This window comes from Seriola aureovittata, chromosome 11, assembly GCF_021018895.1.
Source record: "Seriola aureovittata isolate HTS-2021-v1 ecotype China chromosome 11, ASM2101889v1, whole genome shotgun sequence".
Taxonomy (NCBI): domain Eukaryota; kingdom Metazoa; phylum Chordata; class Actinopteri; order Carangiformes; family Carangidae; genus Seriola; species Seriola aureovittata.
This window is the reverse complement of record NC_079374.1, coordinates 20,485,821-20,506,448: the sequence shown is the minus strand read 5'-3', so window position 1 is coordinate 20,506,448 and position 20,628 is coordinate 20,485,821. Positions and strand designations below refer to the sequence as shown.

Below are 20,628 nucleotides of genomic sequence, written 5' to 3'. Positions count from 1 at the left end.
CACACACACACATACACACACACACACACACAGATGGTCTTGGAGATAGAGGGAGATGACTTTTGGATCAACCTTCATACACTCTGTCTCTCACCAGCCACACACATGCGCACACACACACACACACACACACACACACACACAGACACACACACACACACACACACACACACACACAGGGCACTCAGAACAGATGCAAAGCTTTTTTAGAAGAAGCACATTCTGATTTTGACCTTGTTAAACTCCAATATCAGAAAGTTTCAGGAACCTTTTTGTTCAGGGGCTTCAATGAACATAAATCAGCTGTGGCCTTGATGTGACACAGTTCATCAAGGTCACAGAGGAAAAAAAACGACTTCATCATTGGATAAAAACCTCAGATTTTCTGACATTTGTGTTACAAATGAGAGAAACTCTGTCATTTATATTACTGTCAGTATGACAGAGTTCTGGACATATGACCATGAGATGCACATGATTAATGCTGTGTCTCTGCTCTCGCTGTAACGTTACCACTTATAGCATGTTCCTTCTGAAATTAAGCTCAGCTGTGACCGACTGCAGCATGAACTGTGGGCAGGTCAGTTTCTTTGTATATTGCACCATCTTGTGGGACTTGTTGAACGCTAAGCACTGATGCTACAGCATCATACAGTATATGATGAAGTTGAAGTTACTAATGGTTATGAAGTTGCAACTGTAAGTCATACTTTATGGAAAATAACATAAAGCCAAGTGACTACACACTAAACAAATGTAAAATCGTTTATATGAACCGAATTATCAGACTTTTAACAGGCTTGCCAGACAGTTTAGCTGCAATCGGTTGTAATTTCATTTTTTATTTTTTAGGGTTTTATTGTTCAAAACTTGCTAAATTTCACAATAAAATATATGGCTTTTTTTTGCTAATAATTAGTCTTTTTGCTCTCAAATTACTTACACATATAATCTGTCATTTAAGGGATGTTGTTTATCAGGCATAAAAAAAAAATCCATACAAAAATATCAGAAAACCCAAGAAGCTCATGGAGATTAGATTTCCCATTGCCTGACAGCTGTCACTGTATACATTACACATCACAGTATGTAGACCCATTCACTGCAGTCAAAACTGCAACATTAGCGTCTCTGCAACAACTTTCGCTATGGAAACAAAACTGTATAAAAAAAGTTTTTGAAGGGACAAGGACAAATGTTAAAACCGTGATGAACCTATAACGTCACAAATTGGTAATTAACATACACAAATAAATACCTTGTGTTTTGTATTGGCTTTGGTGTGTTCCGTGCTTTGACTATTTGCAGCTTAATTTGGGGATAAACAATCATGGCACCACATTCTGATTAGTCACCCATTGTGAAGTTGTAACTAAAGGCTTAATCAATGTTAACTGATCATTGACTAATGCTTTATGAATCAGTTATAAGCTGTTAGTTGCCGGACTGTGAAACATTCCTCTGGAAGCTTTTTATCCTCCATCAGGGAACTTAATTCATAAGGAAGACCCTCTAATGAACAGCTTACCATCTGGAAAAACATGCAGAGAGTCCTGGTATTAACAGCTAACATGTGTAAGTGAAGATTTAATGGCTTATTTGAAACTGTGAAACCAAGTTGCAACTTGCATTATCACTAAATACAAAAAATAAATACCAACCGGAGGGACTTTCACTTCGTGGCAACCCGAGAGGTTGTTCTTATTAATGGTTTAACTGAGCCATAACACATTTGTATGATTTATTAACCAGTAACAGAAAGAGAAAGACACCCAGCCTGATGAATGACAGACTGATTCCAGTAATATTAGACTGTGTATAGCCTATTTAATGTTAATGTTTAATGTTTAATGTTAACTACTTTTAAATCAATAAAGAATTGTATTCTGTATATCCCTGACAGAGTGACACTCCTGTCAGTATGGAGAGGGGTGGGAAAAGGCATTTTGAAAATTTATAAAAATAAATAAATAAATAAAATAAAATAGAAATATTTTCATTTATGTATTTAATACATGGCATTACTCTGCAGTTTGGGGAGTGAGCTCTTTGAAATTATGACATTAATGATTTACTGCTGCTTATTGAATATCACGTGTGGCCACATCTGGATTGCACAGTTCTCCCTGCGGCTCTCCTCCGTCAGATTGACAGACAGACACCAGAAGCACGGCTCGACCAATCAAAAAGCAGGAGGGGTGAGTGTATATAACATGCAGCCATGCTGCAGTACGCGCTTTAACCGCAGTGCGGCAGCACATGTAAACACATGGACACTTACACAATCTCTTACCAAACACTGAAGGCGAGTTCCGTAGTATGTAACAGCCCCCTTACATGAATGCTGCTGTCTCTCTGAAGGTAAGTCGTCCCAAAGACAGGCTTCTTTTAGTGTTCACATAGATTTAATTAAAGTTTAATTCATGGCTAAGGCTAAAATGGTAAAAGTGTGATTCCGTTGTTTTCATTTTAAAGATGACAACAGCCGGGTTTCTTGTGTATCTGTGTCTTTGTAATGTCGTAAAGTCAGTTTTTTTTCTTCAGCTTTTATGTCAGCTTCACAAAGTTAATCACACGATGTGTAAAAAGTCAGACAACACACTGACAGTAACTTCTTGTCTTCACTTTGTTATGCGACAGGAAGGTGCAGTTACATCACTGAGACAACAATGAAGTCCATTGCCTGTATCTCTTCGTCTGTCATAGCGGCGTGTCAGCACACCTCCACATGTTTCCCTGTGCATCGTGCTCTGATCCGTTGTAGTTCAGTGGGGAGATGCACTAATGTGGAATTTGTCAGCAGAACTGTAGTTGCACAACAGCCGTGCGGAACGGGTGTGCGTCCTTTCCACAGTATGTACGTAAACGGGGCAGTGGTCCAGCAGGTGAGTGCAATCCCCCTCCCCACCCCGCTGCTTCTACCTGAGAAAAGAGACGATGAGCTGACTGTGCGTCGGACTGTCAGACGCGTGCCACCTAAAACAGCATCAGGATCAGCTCCACACCTCTCTCCATACAGCCCGTACACCAAATCACAGGGCGATGCGACTGCTCCAGTCAATATCCAGTCTCTGTTTGAAGGGGATGTGATTCCTGAGCTGTGCTCCAGGCTGGCAGGCTTCCCCAGCAATGACCGGGCAGAGGGACTGGCCACTTTACTTGGAGCATGTGTTGAATTTGGCTTGGAAGCCCACAGCCCTCTAGTGCTCAGATTGATGAAAGAGTGCCTGGAGCTCCTCTCCAAAAAGGACATCAGCGTGGCACAGCTCTGCCACCTGGGTGAGGTGGCACATGCCCTGGAAGGCCGCCAGTCAGCGATGGTGACAGAGGTCCTGGACTCCATAGGTGCTGCTGTAGAAGAGGATGTTGTCTCACCCAGCGAGGCTGTCAGAGTCTACTCCCTGCTGACTCTGTGTTACAATCCTGCCAGCCAGCAGCAGGTACTCATGCTGTCCACTTTGCACAGACACACGCAGAGGCTGGTCCACCGCCTGAAAGCCGGCCAAGTCAGCTCTATTCTGGAGTCCCTGCTGAAGCTACAGCAGAGACAGGTAGGAAGAGCACATTTCAGTTTCTCCTTGGTTTTTAATGTGAAATCAGCTTCTGCTTACACATTATTTAACATCGAACTGTCTCTCTAACAACTTCAGACTCCGTTATTTAACGCCACAATAACAGTTAATTCACTCTCTTGGAGTGCCACCCAGTAATTGCTGTATTTACAATCTGCTTTACACATTTAAGAACCAAATATATTAGATCTATCCCTCTATGTGCAGTTATATCAGAGGACATTACACTGATACTAATATTATGTTTCACAGGCCATCTCCCTGGTGCTGAGGCTGAGTCACAGAGCATCACGGGTCTTTAAATCTTTCAGTGACGATGAAATAACGAAGGTGCTCTCTGCTCTGATGATCCTGGGGCAGCATCATGAAGAGCTGCTGACTGCTATGGAGAAGCACCTACCAGGTGTGATTCAGTCATAAATATGTGTGCTATTCTGTGGCAAAAAATGTGTGTGTGTATATATATATATATATATATATATATATATATAAGAATGGGCAAAATGAATGATGCAAGTTCTGTGCTGTGTGTGTCAGGGAGGCTGGGAGAGTGTGATCCAGAGCTGATCAGTACTGTTATGGAGTACTGTCTGCTGATGAGGTGCCGCTCCGAGCCCATCTTTGAGGCCGTGGCTGAGAACTTTGTGTGCCATGCTGAGAGGCACACTACCCTTCAGATAGCCAAACAGATCGTTGCCATGGGGAGACTCAACTACCTGCCACAGGTACTGTACACGCTCTGCATCAAAAGACAACGAAATGGAAAAAGTCTGTAACTAACTTGCAACCATGTAGCTGTTTCTTGAACAATAATTGGCTCTCATGAATATTCCATGTATAATTTAGTATATAGCAATATTGAAAGTTTATGTAATTATAGTAATGGACTGTATCCATTTATAAGTTGATGGTTAATCATTAAATTTTAGAAAGATTTAAATGCTGTTTTTACTCAGAAATCAATATGAATGTTATCATTGATTTAACATCAAGATTGTTCAATGAAACTATTTTTATTACAACCTATAATACCACAGTTTGAAATTACCATCAAAAACAGCATGAAATAATAAAAAAAAAAAAAAAAACAGTATGTTCTAATTAGTCTCCTCTTTACTCCTCAGTGCTCAGCTCAGATGTTTAAGAAGCTCGAGAGCATCTTAACAACAAGGTTTTCCCAGTTCCAGCCTCGCTCCCTGATAGAGGTGCTGCACGCCTGCATCCAGCTGGAACGCTTTCCACTCAACTACATGTCCAAAGTCTTCAGTCCGTTTTTCCTGCAGACGCTGCAGGGTATGTATATGTATAAGGCTCGTACAGGGAGAGATGTGCATTCATCAGGTGTTCCCATGCTCCCCCACTGACTGAGGATTCAGAAAGGAAGTTGAGCAAAGTCAGTTAGTGTCCTTTTCTGCTTGTTGCATAAACAAACAGGTTCAGAAGTAACTCTCAGACATTTTTCCCATGCTCCGTTGCACACATACAAGATTTCATAATATTTGTAGGATGTTTAGTACAGTACAATTTATTTATTAGTGAATGGTTGTTTTGCTGTTTGTCAAAGAAAGAAGCTACCAAAGCTACTGATTTACAACAGGTGGATGTCTGGCTTGTCAGTGTATGTAGTGTTTATGTAATAGGTTATGTAATATCTGTGTATGCTGTCCTTGTCTGTCCCACAGCACAGGGGGAGCCCTTGGACAAGAATGCACTGGGACAACTGACACAGCTCCATCTCTCCACCTCATTAGAATGTAAACATTACAGGGTGAGTGTTACACAACTTAATAAGAGTTTCCTTAGATTACATTCACACATAAATTAATCCTAAGCAATGACTTTTCATTTTGCTAATAGAAAAGTAATTGAGTCAGATAAGTGATAATACTGATGGATTCTGCTCAATGCCTCCTTCACCAGGGGCCCAGACTGCCTTACTTCCTCCATGTGAAGAAGTTCTCCTCTGTGGACCAGGCCTTTGAGACACCTATGGACAGTCTCCTGTACAAACGTGTTACAGGGCCGCTAACACAGCTGCTGGGAGGAAAGTTTTACTCTACCAGAATTTTCACTCCCAGTGGATACTCTATAGGTAAGCTGTAAGGATATATCAAGCACATATGTCACAGGCACAGCACAGCATATATCAAGCACATTGCATATTTTTGGAACTTTTTTGGCATATCAAAACGAATCAACCAAGTGGCTGACGGATCTTGTGGCTATGTGTTTTATTGCATCTCATCGTACTCACAGATAGTGTGTTGTTTTGTTTCACTCTCCTGCCCAGATGTGGAGATATCGCTGGATGAGGAGGGATATGTTCTGCCTCTTTCTCAGTGGGAACAGACATACAGGAGGTAAAAGGCTGGCCGGTGCGGTCACAGTAGATTCTCGTCAAAAACAATAGATGATATTTTGAACCAATTGAGTGATTGGCTGATTATTGAAATTGTTCCCAATGTCTTGTCCTTGTCCAGGATGGCGCTGTGTTTAGATGGTCAAACACGTTTCTGCAGCAACACGCAACACCTGCTGGGGAAGGAAGCCACAAAGAGGAGACACCTCCGCAGGATGGGCTACGAGGTGGTGCAGGTATGTCTGTCAAAGGTCGTCAACCTCTTCATGGTAATACCAGATCATTGCAGTGAGGCTTTACAGCTTTTTAAGCCACTAATTTGCAGCTTTTTCTTGGTAGTACCTTCAGTTATATTAGTGTTACAATTTTTTTTTTTAAATCGCTCTACTGTAAGAATATTTTCACATTTTTTTACTTTTTTACCTTCAAAGCATTATGTACAAGGAATAGCTGGTCAAAAATACAATGCTCCTTCTCCTTTATCTCTACAAAAAGAGAAGCAAATACATTGTTTGTCTCTACATCTATTTCTTCTTATTTCCTCTGGCAGATCCCTTTCTTTGAATTTGAGAAGCTGAGAAGTCAGAAGGAACGGGTCGAATATCTTCACAAGAAGATCTTTCCCACCATCTTCAAGTTCAACCACTGATCTCAGTCACCTCATGAGTTCAAACAGAGGTTCCTCAGTTTTATGTTACTGCACAAATCAACCATCCTTGCAATGAATAGGATGGAAAAACTATGAAGAAGAGCAAAGGGAGGTGTCCAGAGAAAAAATGCTAATATAAGTGCCCAATAATCATGGCATAATTTAACCGAACTGAAAATAGTAATCTTTTACTTTAATTTTGCTTGTCCCCATGTGCCCTTAGTTTTTTTTGTTGTCATTTTATGAAACAACCTGCCTTGTTTTCAGCATCAAAGTAAAAATATTTCAATGAATAGTTTTTAGAGGGATATTTTTTAAGAACGAGGCATCTGATATCAAAGTCATCTATTAAGTGAAAGGAGAGGTTGGATATGCATAATGCTCCTTTTAAGATAAAAAAAAAAAAAAAGATGAGGTTGACTAAAATCACATCCCAGCTTGTACATAGGGGGAGCATTAGCAACTGGAATACTACCTCTCTGGCAACGTGAGTTACTACACATCTTATATTTGCACCATATGACCTTAATGTTGTTGTAGCTTTACTACTTTTTAGAGTGAGCAAAACTTTTGGAAAATAATTGTGGCCTATTCCTATTGTCGTGTTAATTTATTGTGTTGTTAAATGGACATGATAGTGACTATTTATGCAGTTAATTTGAATACAAAATATGAAAATATTGTGACTGTGTCACTGCTTCAACTTCTGTTTTCAGCCTTGTACTGTTTCTTTGGGGTAGAAAAAATAATATGACCCAATTTACTGGACAAGTTGAAATTCAACATGAAATGTACATGATATATACAAATGTGTGACATGGAATATGCTTGTTTTGATGTTTGAAGATAAATCATAAATTGCCTGACATCATTTTTTAGACTGGTGGTGCTGTAATTCATTTCAAAGAGATATACTATGAAAAAATATTGAATAGATTTACATTAAATAGGCAATTAGTAAAAGCTACAATACCCCAGTTGTTGTATCATTACCCATATGGTATTAACTGCTATTCATCAGACAGACAAAGCAACACTGAAAATGTGGAATCATGGCCTAAGGTTCAAAACTAATACAGGAATACATGGTCTGTAAGTGGTTGTTTGCAGTACTGCTGGAGAATGAAGTCACATTTAAATGTAGTGGTTTTTGTATCCTCAGCCATACAAAAATCTTTATCTTGTCAGTCTTGCAGAAAGTCAGACACATACAAAAAAGAAACAAAATCTAGGGGTGCCCACTGTGGGTACATTTCAAATCACTGACACATTGTGAATTTCCCATGCTTATTAACTTGCCATTCAAACCAATTAGATTTAGAAGAGAAGAAGCATGCTAATACAAAAAGTGTCAAGAGTTACAAGTTAGATTCACTTTTATTAATGTTCAAACCTTTGGTAATGACTTAATACAACTGCAACATCATTTCTGAAATATTTATGGAGGAGTCTGTGAGAAGTCAGCAGTCTTGTCAGCACGAGAAAGCAAGATGAAGCACAGCAAGTGCTGAGACATGGGGCTAGGAAGAAGAGACACATGAATAAAGCTGTATAATGGATAGAAAATGATGGATGGCACTCGGAGGGATACAGAAGAGCTACAAATCATATGTCAGAGCAACCTGAACGTAGAAAGGAAGACTGCAGAAAACGATGGAGGGAGATGAGCCTTTGGGATGATGGGTAGATGGCGAGGATTCAAATTAAGTCCACACTATCCTTGCTGTTTTTCTCCTCAGCCATGGCTCTGGATATCCTCCTGGTTCTAATGAAACACACAATATGTTAACTGTTTTTTATCATATCTCATTTCTGATTCATGCAACAAACAGTAGAAGGAAGTAACAATGCCCAAGCTACTGTAAGTGTGCGTGTTTGTGTGTGTGTGTGCATGTGGATGTGTGTACAATGTGTCTGTCTTCACCTGGTAGAAACAGGTGGCAGGATAACAGTGCGTGGGTGCGCTGTAAGGAGAAGCTCTCCTCTGACAGCTTCCATCATCAGGTTCTGGAGGGTGTTCAGCAAAACAACTTCACTCATGCCATTAGGCACATGTTTAGTGTGCAGCGTGTTCTGTCTTTGGGGTGTGTTTCCCGAAAATCCTGCAGTCCCCTCCCTGTCCACTGTGTTGTGCTCTTGATTTGATCCAGCCTTAGTCCCACTCAACAGAACTTGAGGTTGGGGTTTAGGGGGAGAGGAAGTTGTGGGATAGACAGGGGGGCAGTGAAAGGGCTGGTAGGTGATGGGCTTGGAGGCCAAAGTAATTAGAGACTGGACAAAGGCTGAATCATCAAGCATGTTCCTGGAAAAGGAGAACAAGAAAAATACATAAATACACACTCAGATCATTTCTCACCACAATGCACTTAAGCTAACTCTAAATCCAGGCCTTACCAAACTGATTCAAAAATGACATCTTATATCAAACAACCAAGCTTATTTAAGTGAATATGTCAGGGTGAATGTTTGCATGGGAGTCTTGACTGTATGTATGTGGGTGTGTAAGTGTTACCTTAGCAGAGAGTTGAGTATGTGTCTGTGGAAGTCTTTCTCAGGGCCATGTGTTGGTGGAGGCAGACTAATGGAGAGGGTTGTGCTTGAAGTAGAGGTTTCAGACTTCCGGGACTTGACTGACTGGAGGTGCCTGAGGAATACAGCAGAGATGATCATTATTGATTCAGCATATAAAATTGAGGTCAGGGTCTTTTGGAATGTGAACTAATTTCCTGAACTTGAAATATCAAAAGTTTTTTTATGTGTGTGTAAACAGATTTATAAAGAAAATTCTTATATAAAAGTTGTGTATCTATAAAGTCAGGACTTTCCTCACTGATGTTAAATGTATACTGGACAGGACTTTACCTATAAAGCTTATTGAACTGGTCAGGAAAGTGTGTGAGGTACTCCTGAAGGCTGTGGGAGTGTGCTGTAACCTCCAGATGCAACAGAGAAGGTTGGGGTGGTTCAGGCTGCTTCTGTACTTTCGTCGTTTCCCGACATGCCCGCCGCTCAGCTCTTGTTAGCTTAGTACATATAGAGCCCACTGTTTCACAGCTACTACTAGCACAGATAGGAGGAAGAGTCTGGAGGGGAGAGGAAATGAGACATAGAGGTGCAGTCAAAATCAAGCTGAGCTTTATAAACCCTCAAAGGTTCACATTTATTTCTGCATGTCTACAAATTAATTAAATTACTATCATATTCATACACAGGACAGAGCTTATAATTACAGCAAATTAAAGCCACCTTATATTTCCTGAGTGGTGGCCCTTTTCTTACTGGAACTGCCACAGGTTCCTGTAACAAGACAAAGGATGAATATCGTGAGGAAGAATGTTACACCATCTTTCAAAAATATGACAATTTGAGGAAGGACCTTATCCACCAGATTCCCTTGGATTTCTGAAAGCTTCTTGTCTGTGATAGTGAATTCATCTCGCTGTCTCTCTCTCTCCTCCTCCAAGCGCTGCAAAGATTCATGATACCGAGTCAGTGCGGCTTCCTGAATAACCTGAAGAGGAGGCGAGAGTAAAGAATGAGAGACAGTGGTTACCATAGAGAACTATACTTTCTCAAAGTGTTAAAATGTCAGTGACTGGTGGGCTTCAATTCATCAGGCTCAAAAAAAAAAAACAAACACTCATCTACACTGGTACTGCTGTGGTACCTGACAGATGAGATCCAGCAGATAAACGGTGGGGTAGTCAGTAGAAGTGAAGGTAAGGACAATAAGAGCACTCTCCCCTGGACACAGACTGCCTTGCTCTGGACGAATCTGCACCACCTAACACAACAACACACTCAACCCTCATCAATATGTTATGTTAAGCTTTGCATCAAATTTGAGATAGACACATCACCTGGCACACAAATAAAAGCTAATTTTTATGTCAGTCTTTTCAAGCTATTCAAAGAATAAAAATATGAAGCCACTGATTTATACATGTCAAATGTCGATGACTTTCAAATAGAGCAACACAAAGAGGGAAGAACTGCTTGTTTCTTCCTCAAAATGGTCATAAACACAAAACATTATGCACAGGCTTTATGTATATCTTCCTGTACCTGCTGTTTACTCTGCTGGGGCAGGTCCCATGTGTAGTGGACAATGTCCGTGTGAGACACATTGGTGATGAAGAAGATTCTTGAAGATTGTGAGGACACAGGGATGTCACCTAGAGAGACACTGTCCTCAGACAGAAATACAACCTACACACAAACACACACATGGAGATGAATGCAAACAGCCTCAAATGATCGACAGGCACAAAGGCAAGATGACTTATAAGGAACAGACTGGTGGTATTCAGCAGAATCGGATTGAACTCAGATTTAAATTAAAATATGATTTGAATGTCCTTGAATGTCTCACCTGTCCTGGGAATGGCACCCTCTGGACGCAGGGTACAGGTGGCTTAGTATCACTGTAGTTAAATGTGTTTGAGGAGCCCAGTGATGGAGTATCAAACCCACACCCCTCAAACCTGACCAGTGTTGAGTCCCCGTCCTGGATGTATATAGGAATATCCATCTGGTGATACACAAAATTGCAAACAATCAAAATTGCAAACAGAAATTGAACATTTAGTGACAGTGTGTGCTTAAAAGCTAATGGTATAAATGCTATCTTATGTGGCATCATCTTGAATAAATAAATGAATGGAAGTTGTTTATCTGTGTATAGTAAGTATTCCAGCTCATCTTTAATAAGTAACATGAGTTCAACTGGATTTTCTAAATTGCTATGAGCTTAATGACCACGATGCTACAGAAGAAAACACTTTGTGAAACATATTGCCTATAGTAAAACCTGGACAAACCAGTTAGTACAGTATTTAGGTTCTGAGTGGACAATGGTAAGAAGACAGCTCAACAGTCCATACATGGTACATCTTAGCCTCCAGTGGAGAAAAGATCCATTCCAGCATGGCCGTCTTCCCAGGAGGGATCTCTCCTTCTGGACTGAGGCAGCACAGCACTGGATGGTTAAAGTTGTCTATCTGAAGCTGTGACAACACAGCTCTGTCCACTTCATAATGGACTGGCACTGCACCAGCATTGTGTAATTCATACACCTGCAGGACAAACAAAGATATACAAATGCAGAGTTACCTGTGTTTTCTCCAGACTTTTACAGAAGCTTAGGTTGTAATGTTAACAGTTCAAAGTCTTTTTAACTGAATATGAGTTAATAGATGAAATATTATATTAATGGGAATGCAATATATATTTCAACTCACAGTAAGCTGGCCACTCAAATAGACGTATTATATTAGAAATTAAACACACACCTGCCTTGGAGGACTGCAGTCCCCAATAGTTACAGAGGTGAAGACATGTCGATTGGAGGCAAAGTGGAGATATGGTCTGTCTCTCTCCACTGTCAACCCCTGGAAGTTAAACTGTGCACAAAAACACATCACATGGAAATTAAGTTAATGGAAAATCTAACAGCTATGGAGAATTCACCAGTGATACACTAAGTTTGCTACTTTCCTTCAGTTCTACAGCAGGTAAAAGAGACAATACTGGATAGCACTGCTAATTACGCAGCAGAAGGGAAAGAACTGTTCATTTTAGCAAATAAATTAATTTTGATTATATCATCACTGGAGTTGTGCCTCACCAAGATCTCTCTGCCATATGAGAGTTTGAACACAACAGGAAACCGATCTGTCCTAGCAAAGTCATGGCTGTGAAGGAAGAAGTTTGGATTATTTTGGGATCACATAATTAATGATCTGATGTCTACAAGAGCTGCTTTATGCTAAAAAAAGACATATTTTGATCTTTGTCAGATGTATCACAGCCAGAGTCGCTGACCTGTAGCTGAAGTGTACCGCCCTCTGCTGGCCTGGGTACAAAGTTCCGGCACGAGGAGAAATGCTGAACAGACGGTTGTCTTGGACCTGTCAATGAATTGAAGATATCTGTGCTTTGTGACTGTATCTTTTTTAAAGTCAAAAAGTCTTATTCTGAAATCTCAGTGACTTTCAATCATATAGTGAAATTTAATATTCATAAACTTCCTTCATGTTTTTAGATAAGGATAGGACATGCCTGACCTTCATCTGGTACAGCTCAGTGCTGCTGAACTCTCCTGTCTCTGCCCAGTACTCCATCTCTATCTGTTGGTCCTCTGGAAACAAGAATGCCCTAATATTGAAGAGCAAGCCAAAAATTAGTAGATCACACAGTCAGTGGACCACTATTTTCCCACTATTTCAAACGGAGCAAAAATTGTAAAATGATGCCCTGACTATGGCAGTCTGGTCTGTTATACTGCATAGCAATTTTTGACTAGTATAAATAAAATGTGAATCTTTCATCTTTCATTTTGGATGACTGTATTCTCCACAGCCTGTTATTTGCTCACCAATTAACAGGGATGGGACCAGGGTTATGAAACATCAGCACAAAAGTTGAGGGGTCTGAATTCATGGGAGCAGCACTAAAGCTGAAATCCAACATGGTTTTGGTGAAGATGGAAGGACAACTGCGCAGACTAGGAATAAGAAGACAAAGTCATGCACACACCATGGCCTGACAATATACTCTAAATACAAAATGTCTATTTTACTTGAAGAAACAAAAATCAGCAGAAAATAAGTGTATTGTGACATTTATTATTCACTTTTTATAGTAAGTGTTCAGTTATAATTGTGATGATTTTCAAAATGTAATCAAGACTTTCACAACAAAATAAACAATCAGTTCAATGTTTAATTGTTTCTATACCTGTGTCTAGTGGGGGTTCCATAAGTAAGTTCTGCAGAGGACGGGATAGACAGCAGGTGCTTGTTGAGGTTATCCAATGACAAGAGTTTCCATAGATACACCTTGCTGAGTCCGGCCACACTGCCACAACCGCACACATCAGTCACCTGTAGGGTGGGGAACACACCCTTAGCTCGCACCTCACACACTGGCTGAGGGGGAGACGACACAAACCCTTGGGAGAGAGATGGATACAGAAAGGGAGAGAGCAGTATGTATTAAGAAATAATAGAAAAAAAAAGGCGGAATATATTCAGGTTTGTAGAATTTGTGTGTGTGTTTTATATCTACCACTAGTATTCAGTGTCTGATAGCTGATTTTCCATAAGTACTGGGTTCTTCTGTATGGTTTAACAGTACATCGGAGCAGCATTGTGGAGTGTGAGGTGATGGTTCCCCTCTCACAGTCCAGCTGTAGAGCTAAAGGGGCCAAACAGGACATAATGTATTTAGTATATAACACGGGTTCAACTATATCTGTCTTAGTAGTGTTCAGCAGTCTTTTTGTTACACCTACAGGCCAGATACTATCCTCATTTACCTTGCTAACAGATGCACAAGGTAAAATCAAATACTCTTTCATAGAGAATTATGTGCATACATACATAAAACAACCACAGAGAATACCACAAAAGAGAATACCACTTGGCTCAGTCTCAGGGTCATAAATAAGTTCCTCATCGAGAAATGTCTGCTGTACAGAGAGATGAAAGGACACAGGACAGGGGCTGTTGTTCACCAGAGGAATTTCAATCGACCGGTAACTTCCAACTAGATTCTCCTCTAAATCCACAACAGCGTTTTCTGCCTGGGGGGGAAACAAACATGCACACACTGCTTGGTTCAGTTCACTTCAAGATCAATTTATTCATGTATGTGGAAAAGTAATCTGAATTTTCTTGAAAATTTACACAATTGCAGTATATACACACACAAAATCACACAAACACAATGACAGTCCTACCTCTATGAAGCCTTTGGAGCCCATTCCCACCACTTTAAGGGTGAGGTGTGACTTGTTACATCCATCAGTCTGGACCGGCCAGAAGGTGAGAGTAGGTTTGAGTGTATATGCTTTCTCCTCCAGCGGACTGAAGGACCAGGTCTGGACCTATAATAAAATTAATGAAGTCAACTGCTCAGAAAATTTTTTAATAAATTGCTAAGTACTATCTCCATAAATGTAGTGTATTTGAGATTCTCTCAATCTCTCACTGAGCTCTCATTCGGATGTAATTCACCAGCATCTGGTTCAGCAAAGATAAGGTCCTGGTCTTGGTCCGGAATGCTCCACTGGAACCTATCATAAAGGACATCACAGAGCACCAGCTGCAGACAAGATTAATGATGCTGGGATAAAGTCCAGACTACAAACCATGCACTGAAAATGTCACAAATACAGCACTATAATAACAGCACTGGGATAACAACTCAGCCAACCAACCGTAGAGGTAGACTGCTGAGATTCCTGATGTGGTGGGAGCGTTGTGTCCGTGAACCCACAGCTGTTGGCTGGAAATATAAACTGCCGTCTCCTTCCAGAGACACACACGGCTTTTCCACCACACTCACAACTGTCAGTTCCTACAGGAGATAGACAGTAAAACCTGTAAGAAGATTGTAACTCTCAATGACAGTCTGAGTCTCAGTGTGTTTAGTACCTTTGTGTGTTTAGCTGCATTGAGCTGCAGGAGTAAATTGAACCCCTGTTTTGGACTATCTTCTGTGGGAGTTGTTCTGAGGGTGAGTATTCGGTGATGTCCAGGCTGGATCAGACCACAGTTCGGAATTACAGACAATGATTCTACAAGGGCAGGGTTTGAGCTGTGGTCCAGACAAAAAGTGAGCGGCAGGTCTCCACCATTCTGGAGGAGCACTGTTTGATAGGAAAGAGCACTCAGGGCTGGAAACACCTATAAAGAACAAAATGTTATCGTTACCAGAGTATCTCTGTCTTAATGTATTGCAGTGTTACAATGTCCTTTACACTGATTTCATGAGAAGGTTTTACTGAGAAATGGTCAAAAACAGCTTTAATACCATCTTAATTTTTTGCTGTTTATTGTGTGAATGGCAAAAATGTAGATAAAGGACAGACTAAAGGAGACAAATAGATAGAAAGAGAGAGAGAGAAATACTGTAACATTTGTGTGCTTTCTTCTGCTTGCGTCTCACCACTTGAGGGGGCTTCAGAGAGCAGCACGGGATGAAGTGCTCTTTGCCAGGCTGAAAGGAGTGGCCGATGACTCTGACAGTCACACACCAAGGCGGACACAGCAGTCGCTCACCAATGTGATCCTGCAGCATCCAGAGAGGAGGGCAAGGAGGGTACGCAAGCAAGATTTGATGCATAAAATTGTTGGGATATTAAAGCTATACTCACAACAGGGAGACAACTGAGAGCAAAATTAGACAAATTTTAAAGAACACACTTTTGACATAGTAACTCAAAAAAGACAAGTGCCATCACTTATTGTAATGGACTTCTTACTGTAGTAAAGAATATCCTACAATACCATTTTATAGTATGCAAAACACTCGAGTTGTGCTCCGTGCAATGTGTTTAGCTGCTTGGGGTCATAGGTCACTCTGAATGAGGTGGACTTGAGTGGAGGCAGGTCACATGATGAGGGAGAGACAGTAAATGCAGAGTCTTGGGTAACAGTCCACACCAGGCTGGAGGAGAATCACATGCAAAAGAAACCAGACTGAGCAAAAAATAAAAAACAGATAATCTAGTTCATCAAGGTTCAAGGTTCATAAAGATAAAAATGTATGTTGGTAATGCCACAGTGGGAAGCCACAGTCCGAGGCAGGCTGTGGTACCTGAGTTTCCCTCTGGTGTGATTGATGATGGAGACAGACTGAGAGGAAGTGGATGAAGCAGACAAGGAGGAGGACATTTTGTGATTAAACACCAGCTCACATGGCACCACAGACACATGTGAAGAGGACGAAGAACTGGAAAAGAGAGGATCCGTGCACCCTAAGCAAATTTGGTAGAATTCCTCCATGGGAGTTCTGGGAACAACAGGAGCACTGTCCAGTCTATGACCTGACAGCTAGAAAATGACACAGAGAAAGAATCAGGGTCATAAAGACAATACCAAACCTATATTGAATATTTAGATATTTAAATAGATGACTCTGCACATCTCTCTGTGGCACTTTACCTCATCCAGGGTGGATTGCAGCAGCTGCTGATTCAAGTGCACATTCTTATTTTGCTGCATGGCACTGGGATTGTATGGTGGGTCCTGTCTGCGGTACCAGTGAAGCTTGTACAAAACCAAGTGTTCAGGTTTCAGAATGGCTGGTTTCTGGAGTTTTGAGTGACAGGTACCAATCAGGTCAAGGAACAGAGGGTCCTACAAGGAAGACAAGGTAGATAGGTAATTAGTCTTAATTAGTTTAGTGTCTGCGCTGTGAGTGTGTATACATCTGCATATTGGCTCCTACCCTGTGCAGTATGAGACATGCCACTCTCCTGTAGTGTGCAATGGGCTGTGTCGGCCTATAGACTGCCTTCAGTGTCGTATGGCTATGTGGGCGTACTATGCCACTTGCTGGCTGGATACTGAACACACTGTACCCATTACAGTCAAGGTCCCATTGGTAGATGGTCTCAACAGTAGAAGAATTAATCAGCTCCACTGTCTGTATGACTGCTCCTCCTTCCTCAACACAGCCAAAATCCACCACAGAGGAGGACAAGGAAACTTTGGGACCTAGTTACAAAAAAAAAAAAAAAAAAAATTCCCTTCCCTTCCTGTTTCATTTATTATTGTAAAACAATGCATATTTCAAATGTGTATGTGTGTGCCTTTCTGTGGCTCCCTTACCTATAGAATTTCCAGTGAGTTTAAGCAGGGTTTCGTTAAGTGCTCCCTGGCATTTTAGAGATAAGTACTCAACCGAAACAGTATCCACCATAGCAGGAGAATAGGTGACTGCAGCCCGTAGTGATCCACCAGGCACCACCTTACCCCTGGTGACATCACATCTGAACTCTGACCCAAACAAAGGAACCTCACTAGACAGCCATGACAAAGAGAAAATTGCGGTTACCTGGAGGAGAGAGTAAAACAAAATTAGGGAAGGTCATTGAGAGTGTACACATGCATGGCTGCATCTTTGTGTACTACTCACAGGAGCGGGGTTGAAGATATCAAAGTATTTCTGCAAACTTTTGCCAACTGCCACAGAACCAAAGTGTAGTACTGGACCCCCCTGATCTTTTTCCTCTTTCTCGGCTGGATTTCTCAGCTGAAGACATGGGTATTTAGCTAAAACAAGAGGCAACACAAGAGGTAAGTGAGCAAATATTGGTTTGTACTTCCCATATGGTTAATTCCATGATACAAATTGTCAGCATATCAAAAATGAAGCTACAATTAAGACAAAGGTAGGATGTGCATCTTTGCTCAAATTTACATTGTTATACAGTCAGACCAGCGAACTGTTTGGTAATTTCAGGGGCTTGAATTATTTGCTTGAAGGTCCTATAAGTTTCATTTTTTGACCATACACATTTAAGGCATGTTCACAAACATACAGGTCTTGTTCATTTTTTCAATTTTACATAATATTACTGATGCAACCAAACCGGCCATCAAGTTGAGAGCAAGCTGCAGTTGCAGCTTTTTTTCTTATTATAGTTACAGTGAGAAAGTGACAGGAAAGTTGGGGGGACAGAGAGGGAATGACATGCAGCAAAGGGCCAAAGGTCAGATTCCATCCCAGGACGCTGTGGTAAGGACCAAGCCTAAATGGGATGCGCTCAACCAGGTGAGCAACCGAGGCACCCCAGCAAATTACAGGCTTATTCATAGATTTTGGAAATGGACAAAGCACATCCATTAACATTTGCATCACAAATTGTACACTCAACAGTAATTGTTAGCAATCATACAATCTGTATTAATGATTTACACATCTGGCTATATTGTCAAAGCTGGTAAGTTTAATTGGTAACCTTTTAAATCCATTTAACCACGTACACTATAGCTAAAATCATTGGATGAATTAAACTCATCTTGTCCTGTCTCTGCTGCTGGTTATAGTACCTAGTGCCTGCAGCAGCACAGTGCAGCAGCTCTCTGCCTTGTACCCATCTTCTCCAAACATACAGTAGGCCTGTTGTTGGTACACCATCGCCTCTTGCGGCCGGAAGACCACAGTGATGTGACACTCCTGGCTGGGCCTCAACAAGCCCTGCTCAGGGCTCAGCTGAAATGGCGCTGCACACACCCACTCGAAGCATGTCTGGAGTTTACTGTGGGAAGAAGAGTATGAGGAAAGTGGGTAGGACACAGAAAAAGAAGAGTCGGAGAGAGGGATCGATCTGCAACAGTGATGTACCTTGCATTTTTGAGCCGGAAAGTAGTATGTGAGGAGTGTTGAACAGCACAGATTGGAAGCAGCACAGAGTCAGGCACTTCCAGGGCAGGACAGGGAATGATGGCACGGAGTTGTACTTGGAAGCTGCCATCTTTACCTTGAAACTCAATGCTGTCCTCATACTCACACTGTCCCAAGCATTCAGACAGTCACACAAGACAGAAGACAGGAAACAGGCATGATATTGCATATCATGTAACATCCCTGATGGTGAGACTACAAATTGTGACAACTGGTACAATTTGTCAGCAATAATTAGGATTAGTTCTGTTTATGACGTCTTCAATTTAAGAATGCAAAATATGTTTCTTCATATTTAAAAGCCCTGCAGCACATCACTTTCAGAATACATGTAAGAGTAAGCGCTGTTGAGTAAGTTTTACCCTCTGTATCGGTCTAAAGGTGACTGGGATGGAGAAAGAAGTCCCTGGGCTCAAAACAATTATCTGGGGAATTAAGGTGGTGAAAAACTTGGACAATGGAAGCCTGTAAGGGGACATAGGGGGAAAATGTTAGCCTGTAGATCTGCATCAAATTTCTATTGTATACTGTAGTTTGGCAGTAAATAATAACAGTTTACATGTGTTTGTTTGTGTGAGGGTTATAGGTGTATTCACAGGAGTGTTTGTGTGAGTTTGATAAACCTCAAGTGGAGCTTCTGCAGCTTGTTATGAATGTTCTTTAACACTAATGTTTTGGTGAACTCTTTTCCAAGGTCCCAGTCCTCCCAAACCACCTCTGGCCTCGTTTCCAACCCTAAAAAGCAGCTTCTTTTGCTGGATGCATGTCGTTGGTGCTCCCCTCCCTGTTGCCTGTTGTGATTCCCTGGCTCCTGCCATGTGGGGTGTTGCAGAAGATGAGTTTTGGAAAAGGACACATATAAACAACTTTAAGAATATTGAACCTTTAGCATATAATACTCTTTGTAGAGATGAAACTGCCATACACCAATAGTTATTTCAAAAAAGGCCATGTGTGCCATTATGTCAGAACAACTGATGCAAAAAGGAACAGCTATAGTCAATTTTATTACAGTACAGTTTAGTAGACACTAGCTGATGAGCAACACTGTAGCTGTTTACATACAAAATAGACCAATATTAACTGTGATCAATTTTATTACAGACTTTTATGGTCCATTCTCTCTAAAATTGTCCCTATAATAGCAGCCCACCTATTTGTTTTTCTCATAGGAAGACATAAATGGAGAGAAAGAAGATGACAGCTTTATGATAAATAATAGACAGCTGTGACTCATGGACCATTGTTCATTCAGGGAGAGACATAAACTGATCAAATTTAACACACAGATTCAGTGAAACGGTAATAAATATCTGTTCCAAGCATGCCATGCTATGCTATTCAATCTTTAGTTACTTTGAGATCCTTTCGAGTGGTGGGGGGCTGCCATGGTGCTCCTGAACCCATTGGGTCTGGACCTTGAGCCTCAGCTAACATGACTGGGAAAAGAGAGAAGGCATTTACACATCTACAAATCGTTAAATATGGAGGAAAGTTGTTTACAATAATGTTATTATGGTTTTGTAATTTTGCATAGTTTACACACCTGTTACACTCACTCAAAACAGATGGTGTTGGTTGTAGCTGAAACTAAGACCAAGCTGAGACAGTGTTTTCACCATAGCTGTACTGGCTAACACAGGGCGCAGAAAGCTGAAAGCTAAACAGACTGCTTATGTTAAACTAATAACGGCTAATGTTTAACGCACTCTTACCTTCTTTCAAACATCAAATAATTACGCTTGGCAACGAGGTTACTGCTATTTATTCCATGTGAGTTATGAAAACACCGCGAACAACAGTCAAAAGAAGGCGTTTTAGAAGTTGGTTGTCCACAGCGCTTCCATGGC

At 41.0% G+C, this 20,628-nt stretch overlaps 3 protein-coding genes across 6 annotated transcripts in view; 1 reads left to right on the top strand and 2 right to left on the bottom strand.

Moving 5' to 3' along the window:
• The window catches only part of wnt6b (wingless-type MMTV integration site family, member 6b), a 35,498-nt gene extending 32,873 nt beyond the window's left edge, over window positions 1–2,625 (bottom strand). Inside the window, exon 1 of the mRNA XM_056389733.1 lies at window positions 2,294–2,625. The gene's annotated coding sequence lies outside the window, so the exon portion shown is untranslated. The remainder of the gene's footprint in view (window positions 1–2,293) is intronic.
• On the top strand, window positions 1,827–7,451 carry LOC130177780 (FAST kinase domain-containing protein 3, mitochondrial-like). The gene is made up of 10 exons (XM_056389731.1): window positions 1,827–2,361; window positions 2,641–3,551; window positions 3,825–3,975; window positions 4,110–4,297; window positions 4,697–4,865; window positions 5,255–5,340; window positions 5,493–5,664; window positions 5,863–5,932; window positions 6,053–6,167; window positions 6,482–7,451. Exons 2-10 carry the CDS (start codon window positions 2,670–2,672, stop codon window positions 6,578–6,580), a joined length of 1,932 nt encoding a protein of 643 aa, XP_056245706.1. The 5' UTR covers window positions 1,827–2,361; window positions 2,641–2,669; the 3' UTR covers window positions 6,581–7,451.
• A 480-nt stretch (window positions 7,452–7,931) lies between these two features.
• On the bottom strand, window positions 7,932–20,606 carry cfap65 (cilia and flagella associated protein 65). 4 transcript variants are annotated; one of them, XR_008829057.1, is made up of 36 exons: window positions 20,325–20,600; window positions 20,135–20,217; window positions 19,402–19,589; window positions 19,141–19,243; window positions 18,719–18,885; window positions 18,424–18,632; window positions 17,507–17,643; window positions 17,200–17,425; window positions 16,817–17,085; window positions 16,531–16,725; window positions 16,184–16,419; window positions 15,874–16,033; window positions 15,533–15,655; window positions 15,019–15,270; window positions 14,802–14,941; window positions 14,573–14,657; window positions 14,322–14,468; window positions 14,000–14,165; window positions 13,649–13,777; window positions 13,319–13,532; window positions 12,957–13,085; window positions 12,646–12,736; window positions 12,404–12,489; window positions 12,207–12,273; window positions 11,872–11,982; window positions 11,464–11,655; window positions 10,953–11,111; window positions 10,646–10,789; window positions 10,248–10,364; window positions 9,957–10,091; window positions 9,827–9,877; window positions 9,443–9,663; window positions 9,093–9,224; window positions 8,505–8,882; window positions 8,203–8,345; window positions 7,932–8,100 (listed from the first exon to the last, which is right to left on the bottom strand). XR_008829057.1 is itself a non-coding variant. In XM_056389729.1 (35 exons), exons 2-35 carry the CDS (start codon window positions 20,213–20,215, stop codon window positions 8,279–8,281), a joined length of 5,307 nt encoding a protein of 1,768 aa, XP_056245704.1. In that variant the 5' UTR covers window positions 20,216–20,217; window positions 20,494–20,606; the 3' UTR covers window positions 7,932–8,278. The 4 variants fall into 4 exon arrangements, 3 of the variants coding, with proteins under 3 accessions (XP_056245704.1, XP_056245703.1, XP_056245705.1); XM_056389729.1 differs by having other exon boundaries at window positions 7,932–8,345; window positions 20,494–20,606; XM_056389728.1 differs by having other exon boundaries at window positions 7,932–8,345.
• Between the last annotated feature and the right edge of the window lie 22 nt (window positions 20,607–20,628).

Coding starts and splice junctions, on each gene's coding strand:
- cfap65 (XM_056389729.1), bottom strand. CDS start 20,215: ATGTTAGCTGAGGCTCAAGGTCCAGACCCAATGGGTTCAGGAGCACCA. Junction 15,656..15,873: donor GTTTTGCATACTATAAAATG/GTATTGTAGGAT, acceptor TGGATGCTGCAG/GATCACATTGGTGAGCGACT. Junction 12,274..12,403: donor GCGGTACACTTCAGCTACAG/GTCAGCGACTCT, acceptor CTTCCTTCACAG/CCATGACTTTGCTAGGACAG.
- LOC130177780 (XM_056389731.1), top strand. CDS start 2,670: ATGAAGTCCATTGCCTGTATCTCTTCGTCTGTCATAGCGGCGTGTCAG. Junction 5,665..5,862: donor TCCCAGTGGATACTCTATAG/GTAAGCTGTAAG, acceptor TCTCCTGCCCAG/ATGTGGAGATATCGCTGGAT. Junction 5,933..6,052: donor TGGGAACAGACATACAGGAG/GTAAAAGGCTGG, acceptor GTCCTTGTCCAG/GATGGCGCTGTGTTTAGATG.